The 7,863-nt window shown below is 38.9% G+C and overlaps 1 protein-coding gene across 3 annotated transcripts in view; it reads left to right on the forward strand.

Annotated features, from left to right (window-relative positions):
• The first annotated feature begins 4,733 nt into the window (after positions 1 to 4,733).
• Positions 4,734 to 7,863, forward strand: part of ptpn4a (protein tyrosine phosphatase non-receptor type 4a) — a 44,019-nt gene continuing 40,889 nt past the window's right edge. For all 3 annotated transcript variants that reach the window (XM_010771631.1, XM_010771635.1, XM_010771632.1), the window contains exon 1: positions 4,734 to 4,892. In XM_010771631.1, the coding sequence (XP_010769933.1) occupies positions 4,755 to 4,892 (138 nt within the window). In that variant the 5' untranslated portion in view covers positions 4,734 to 4,754. The remainder of the gene's footprint in view (positions 4,893 to 7,863) is intronic.

Genomic DNA, 7,863 nt, shown 5'->3' on the forward strand with positions numbered 1-7,863 from the left:
TGAAGTGTTCATCATTAATGTGCATGTTTATTTGAACATTTGTATCACACTCATGGGGCTGACACCACAGAACGCTTTGCAGTCAAATAATGTCAAAGTGTCTTCAAAATGTTGTATCAAATAAGATGCAGTGTTTGTAGATAAGGAGGGACTAGCTTGAACGCCTACGTGTCTTGTTGTTGTTTAAAGTCTGTGGCTTCGGCTGTTTTTCAGCTTCAGCTCACAAAATAAATGAAGTTACTGCTTTCCCATTCACCGCCTTGGCACGTTTTTATTACGTCGAAATGATATAAAGGGCTGTGAGCTGGGGAGAACTGAATTGGATCGTCTCGTTTTTTCTAATCAATGCAGTCGGGCGGGCTGACTCAGGCTTTTCATTCATGCACTTGAAGGGGCTTATTCCATAAGGGTTCAGTGCAGTTCAAGCAGACGTTTGCAACTTTGGATTTCAAAATTGTGATGAAACCTGACTTGACATTCTCCTCTCATAATAATCAGCACTATAGAGTTATTTACGCGAGCTCTTTTTAAAACTTGAACCACACTTTCTAAACCACTGAATGGAAATCAAGACCAATGGAGGGAGTTGCTTGAAATGTAGCTTCAATTGATGATTAAAATGCAAGTTTGTAGTAATAACAATAATGAAAATTGTTAGTCTTTTTAGATATAAGGCATATCATCTGTACACTTTCAGGATGTCCTGCTGTAAATACAAAAAAAAACGTATTTATTTTTATTTGACTGCTATTTCTGTCCAATGTAATCCATGTTATGTACCAAGACAAATATTTTCACTGCAAAACAATCATAAAAATCCAAACTTTCTAATTAATTCTCAGAAAAATCGACTTTCTTTTTTTTTGTCTTCAGCAATCCGTTAACAAGTTGCACTGTATGACTTTACCATGGGCCGGGACCACATATGGCTATCCCTAAAGGAGGTCAAGGGTCATTTACTGCCCACATTCCTTAAGCTGCAACTTCCCTGGCACTCCACTCCCCCCCACACATACATTTTAAATGCTTTGTTTGAATCTGTCAGTTACACACACGGACATGAAACAGCACTCTGTCTGCCGCTGTTGTTGCCCTACATAAAATAAGTAGAGTAAAAGAGATCATGGGGGGGGGGGTGGTCGGATGTGGGAGGAGGAGGATGGTAGTCTGAGGGGGGGAAAGGGTCCAACACCAAATATTGAAAGGGTGATGAAGTTTAATGAGTGGTATAGGGTCTATAGAGTCTTGACTTATTTTTGCAGTCCGACCCGGAAGTTAGCATAGCAATGGTTCCTTCATCAAAAAGTGATCGACTTTTTCAATTGGATTTTTGGAGTATTGCACAAAACTAAATCTTTGCCACAGACTTGATAATGATAATAGTATAATATTTATAAATTGCTTTTCCCAATGCTCAAACATTTAGTCACTTGTTAGCAACTGTCGTTTTTAAGACAGCTAAGTGACTTTTAAGACAAATGACTTGGCTTTAGACATCCACAAGTAGGGTATATAAAACTTTGAGACGAGGGAACCAAAAGTGGTCAATAACACGTTATGGGACTGATTCCTGCACTCTATTGAGGCACATGTAGAAAGAAGATGGGTCTTTTTGTTTCTTGCAGTCTAAGAATAATAATAATAATATATTTTATTTATAAGCGCACTTTTCATTTGTGTAAACAAAACTGAAAGTGCAAAAAAAAAAAATATATATATATATATTCTGTTATATTGTTTCATTCATATGTTCTTATTTCAATATCATACGCAGAAAGACAGAAAGATCTACGAGGGCTTTAAAGTAGGTTTTTTCAATCATTTATTATCAGAGCTTACAGCAGTCACAAGCTGTCTCCGCACACACAATGGCACACATCTGTAATTGACCACCTGTTTGTCTGTGGCCTACTTTCCACCGTATGAAACACTGCGGAGCGCTGATGTGTAATTCCTTTGGGATTCCTAACTCCTTTCCTCCTATTTCAATTGTTTTTAAGCACCACAAAGGGACAGAAAAGCCATACATAGCACATCTTTTGAAGAAATTGGGAGAATAAATAGAATTGTAAGGGGCAGATGAAGTTCATTCATTGTCCCATATTCGAACTGGGAACGGATGTTGCCTGCTTTGCACATTTTCCCTTGAAGACTTTTTTTCTGTTTGTATAAATAAGGAATGTTGCGGGGAGAATTGGAGTTCAGTAGGTAAATGTTCGGAACACTTTTGGAAAGTTTGTTTGTGTGTCCTGATTTAGGGAGCCATACACAACCTGATTTGGATGTTAGATAACCTGTGTGTGTTTCTGTATTTACGCATTTGAGTTTGTTTCAGTGGATGTGTTCATATATACGTAGGGCGTGTATTCCTGTGTACAGACGGGAAGGCTCCAGAACCGCCTGTGTTTGCAATAAGCTCAGAGCAGGCCACCACCGAGGGAAGCTTTAGGGTCAAGACTCACACACACACACACACACACAGGGCCGCCCCTCCCTACAGGCCAATCACGCAGGCTGCATGGGGCCCCGCCTTGTGCAGGGGGCTCCGCCCAGAGGGCCTCAGCTGCTGCGCCCAGTTCTCCGCGAACCCCCCGCGAGAGTGAGAGTGAGAGTGAGAGGTGACTAGGGGAGCACGTCTGTAACCCGACACCGTTGCAATGAATCGAGATCTGACCAATCATGGCTTTGATACGGCCACTACTGCAGGTGAAGAGATGTCAGTGAAAAGACAGTTTCAGTCCGGCACAAAAAATGAAGAAACTAGAGCATCACTCGAAGGTGGGTTATTGTATGAGTCAAATGTACAACTCGCGAATGTTGTATAAGTCAAATTGCCAATTGCCATATTAAAACATCAGCTGCAATTCACGACATGAAGAAGGCAGTCTCTGCATAGCATATGGCTAATGGAGATGCAGTTATTTCCAGCATTCTTTATTTAACATTCATTCAAGTATGTTATGCCTTGTATCTGCTAATGTACAGGAGGAAGAGTGATACACTGTCTGTCTAGTTGGCTTACATAACGGTTAAAGTTTACAGCCTAAAAAACATGGAGCATTTTTTCCCCTTTTATTCATTTTTATGTCAATTTGCACATTTCATGGTGATGCTCAGCCTCGCCCCTTAACTCCTAACAGTCATCATCATGTCAACCACAACACAGAGAAATACTGATAGAAATGTGTGTGTAGTTGTTGATACATTGCTGACAGAGGGAACTACATTTGAATACAGATTTAAGAAATATCCGTTTTTGAGCATGTCATAAGCATGTTTTGTCTTGACTATATTATTACAACNTTGTAGTTATCCAACAGAGAAAAGAAAATGCACTTGACTTGGAATTAATGTACTGTATGCATTCAAAAGTGCTGAATAAATGTTTTATGGACCCATAATAGTGATTATTATTTAAGTTAAGTTTTGCCATAATCATGTCTTTTTCCATAATCAGGCAGCTGAACAACATTGGTAAAAAATGTATACATTATATATATATATATTTCTATTAATCATTTTCGGCCTTTCGGCATTCGGTTTTCGGCCAACTGTTTCCTATTTTCGGTATCGGTTTCGGCCAATAATTTCCCATTCGGTGCACCCCTAATCATAACACAATCAAAATGTAATATGAATAATAACTGAACGTAAATTATTTTTAAGGAATAGGAACATTTTCAGAAGTATGTTTATTGTTTTACTTGCTGAGAGTTTTGAGAAGATAGATACCACTCACATGTCTGTAGGTTAAATAGGAAGCTAGCACCAATAGCCTGTTAGCTTAGCTTAGCATACATATTGGAAAAGGGTGGAAACAGCTGGCCAGCAGTCACAAAATGTGCCTACCAGCACCCTTAAAACTCACTTATACAGTAAATGGTTTGTAACTCGTAACCCATACCAAAAAAAAGGAATACATAATAATTGGTTTACAAAAAATTACATGAAATGCTAATACCTAGCATATGCCAATACAAATACAATTTTAAAAATCCCACTGGACATCTTAGTTTATGTCACATCCATTGACTTTTGGATAAACAATACGTTATTGTTATTACTAATTCTTATTTTGCAGAATGAAAATATACTGCAAAGTATAAGAGGTCATTTTTATTTATCTGTGTAAACTTGGATTTGAGCCACATGCGAGCAGTTGACAATCTGCCAGACACTGCCATTGTGTAACATAATCAAAATAGTATCGTATCACACAACGCAACTGACACGACCCAAAATCCATTTTATTTTGTGCAAAATTCCCTTTTATTAAAACAATCACATGTTGACATAATGACACATGGAGGATTGAAACATTTTTAGCTCTTTTCCAAAGATGTTTTTCCTCATTTCATTTTATAGTAGCTTTTGAGTGATTTAGGGCTCTTCTGCTGCACAGTTTCCACGTCCCCTGGTAGGGAATCTGCTGCTTGCCTACTCATTGACATTCTTTTCTCATGAAGCAGTCGCTCTTTGCTGCTTGTACAGGCTTGCCTCGTTGTGTGGCTGCCTTCTCCAAGGCAGTGGGTAGAAAAATACATCATGGCGTTCTGTACATTGGCTTATTGTGTTGTTTGGAGACAGATTTTTCCGGCTTTAGCTCACCTAAATGGGCTTATTATATGTAAACATTACAATGACTGGTACAGTGATGCTTTATTTGTAATCTTTTTTCCTGTTTGACCTCTTGCTTCTCTCACTCATCAGTCCTCCTGTGTGTTTGGTTGTTTGCAGACCCTGGTAGGAGCGTGATGAGCGCGCGCTTTCACTTGCCTGCTGGCAGATCCTACAATGTCCGGGCGTCGGAGCTGGAGCGAGACAGGCAGCACACACAGGTTGTGTGCAACATACTGCTGCTGGACAACACCGTCCAGGCGTTCAAAGTCTGCGTAAGTACCGCTCCCCGAAAGCATCCCACTTTTAGGTTTTAACAAACAGAATTTCAAAAGATATGGCATAAGAATACAAGAATACATTTGTTACCTACAGGGACTTCAAAAAAGCAAATATACCTGCAAGTTTCTCACTGATTTGGTATCTTTATGGTTTATTGCTCTTACTGAAGGTCACTTTGGACACAAATCGTCCACTTAATAACATCTAATGTAATATAATGACGTCTTTTTAAACTGTGACACTCCCCTTCCCAAACATGAACTGCTTACGTAATCTGGCATACTTTTAATAATGTCAATTTACCAAAAATGTTCACAAATATAGACAAAACAAAACAAATGGCTCATGTAACCCATAGCTGACCTGCTCCATGGCAACATTAAACTTCCTGTCTACATCCCCAAAAGCCCCCTAATGATGTGCTGGGTTTAGAGCATAATTATGCCCCAGATCCAGGTAATAATACATAGAATAGCACTCAGACATTCTCCAAGGCCCATGGTGCATTCACATTCTTCTTAGATAGGGCCATTTCAGAAGTAGGGAAGTCATTCTTCCAACTTCAGTGTAGTCATGAGCTTTAAGTCGTACAAAGAAGACATGTAGAACTCAGAGTAAAATATAATTTGGATGTTCAATAAGTGATAAATGAGTGAGCCTAAAATAATCACCAATTACCATACCTGAAACCCACAAACTGAAAAGACTAGAAATGAAAGCATCAGTGATTGCTTCCCTCCTCCCTCTCACAACCTCCACATCTCCCATTGCTATACATTTCCCCTTAAAGTCTACCTTAAATAAATGTGAGAATTGGTGGGGAAAATGCCTCTGCGTGTCTCTGCATGTTAGAGGACATTTAAAAATCACATAATGGTTAAAATGTATTGTTCTCACATCAGTAGCTAAAGAGGCCCAGTCTGTCTTTATCTTGAAATCATTCAGTCACACGCTGCCATACCTTGGGGGGGAGAAAGAGAGACCGTATGTGTGTGTTTTACATTGCCCAAAGCTAGGTGGCTTGTGACTGACATTACAGGCGTGTGTCACTTCATGTGATAACATTCTTTCTCTATATCTATCTGTCTTTATGTCTGTCTATCGGCGTGTGTTTGATTCTGACACAACGAGTAGGGGAAATTCCCTTTTGAGTCAAAAAACACAATTCCTCTAATTACATCCCGTCTGACAAATCACATCCTGTCAGTGTCAGTGTGTGCATGTGAACAAGTGTATCTATTAGTATATTTCTACAGAAATGCACACTATGACTTCACAGGGGTTGCAAAATAAAGTTATTTTTGTTTCATTTTAAGAGGAGAAGTGCTGACGAGAGAGGATCAATTGTGTTTGTCATAGACAAGCTTTTAGCTGTTATTCCTGTCACTTCCTGTCACTGTTCTTCTGCTCTTTCTGCGGTTCCCACCAAAATAAATGAGATACAGATTCCGCGTGAGAACCGAACAGAGGTGGAAAAAACTAAGTACATTAAGCAGAGTTCTGAACTTAAGTACAAGTTCAAATATTCTTTACTGGAGTATCTCTACACTATACACTTTTTATTACACTACATTTAATGACAGATGTAGTTATATTCTAAAATGCAATTTCAATCACCCCTGAAGACCCTGTATCTCCAGATGTGTTGGTTTCAGGAATGTATAATAACATGAAGGATAATATGTTCCTTTATATGTTTTAATCTTCCTACTTAAGTTGAATCTAAATACACTTTTAAAAAGCAGCCTTTTTGATCAGCTGGGAAAATGCACTGTCAAAATTATGAAAAACAGGGCCTTTTTTTTCTCAAGAAACTGACTTTTTCTGTATACCTATTTCTCAGAGAAACACAATGCCTCAATACTTACAATTAGTTTATGATCCATTGCTGTTATAAACTGCTGCCTAAAATAACCAGCACTGTATTAAGGAGTTTAAATGAGCTAAACCTTAAACATGCACATTGACACAGCATGCACATTGACACCCAGAAACATCATTTATAATCGTTAAACATTGACAGGGAAAATTTGACTGCACTAAGACTATATTAAACCAAAATAACTTACAGACTCTTACTGAAGTAAGGTTTTAACAGCAGTACATTCACTTGTAATCAAGTACTTTGATTGTGTGCTTTTATTATGTTTACTTCAGTAAAGGATCTAAATACTCAAAATAGGGCTGCACAATTATTTTACGTTTTATTTAAAAGATCTTTTAAAAACATGCAAATTGCAGAAAGGGCAATATTTGGTGAAGGCACAATAATCAGAACTATTTAATTACTTTTCAAGTGCTACAAAGAGGTCCCGGCTAAGTCTTTAGAGTGCGTATTATCAGTATTCTAAACAAAGAAATCCTTGATTGGTTCGGGTCGAAAAAATATCACACCATGATCTTTTTCTAATGTATCTTTTAATGATAATAGGTCAAAAATTGTATTTTCCTTTTATACCACGGACCATATCGCAATTTCAACATCAGTTAATCTAATGACACTAAGTAATTTTTTGCGCGCAGCCCTTTTTCCCATTGATTTATCCAAAATGCTTGTGAGCTCTGTTTTGCATCGTACGTCATGTTCTCTTGGTGGACGCCTAATCAGGATTATCCGGGATCACTTTCTTACAAAATCTCTTACATAAAATCTCTCCTCTGCATTTTCTGGTTCTTTACATCTCTCCCTCGCTGCTTCCTGCTCCAGACGCCCCCGCCTCCCTCCCTCCCCCGCCTCCCTCTGAATGAATGACTCGGCCTCTGTCAGTTCCTCTGTCAGTGTCATTGATCAGACCCCTGCAGCAGCACTAACTTCCTGGAAAGACAAGCCATCCCGAGCGCAACAATAATCCTATTGATCCTCTCTCTGGCCGACTGGCCTCGATTCTAGCGGAGAGTTAAAATCCAGAAGCAGCCACTTATCGTCATGGGAACTGAGGCACCAGTGGTGGAGCGGAGGAGGGG

This window comes from Notothenia coriiceps, unplaced genomic scaffold, assembly GCF_000735185.1.
Source record: "Notothenia coriiceps isolate Sejong01 unplaced genomic scaffold, NC01 NC01_scaffold00010167, whole genome shotgun sequence".
In the NCBI taxonomy this organism is placed as follows: domain Eukaryota; kingdom Metazoa; phylum Chordata; class Actinopteri; order Perciformes; family Nototheniidae; genus Notothenia; species Notothenia coriiceps.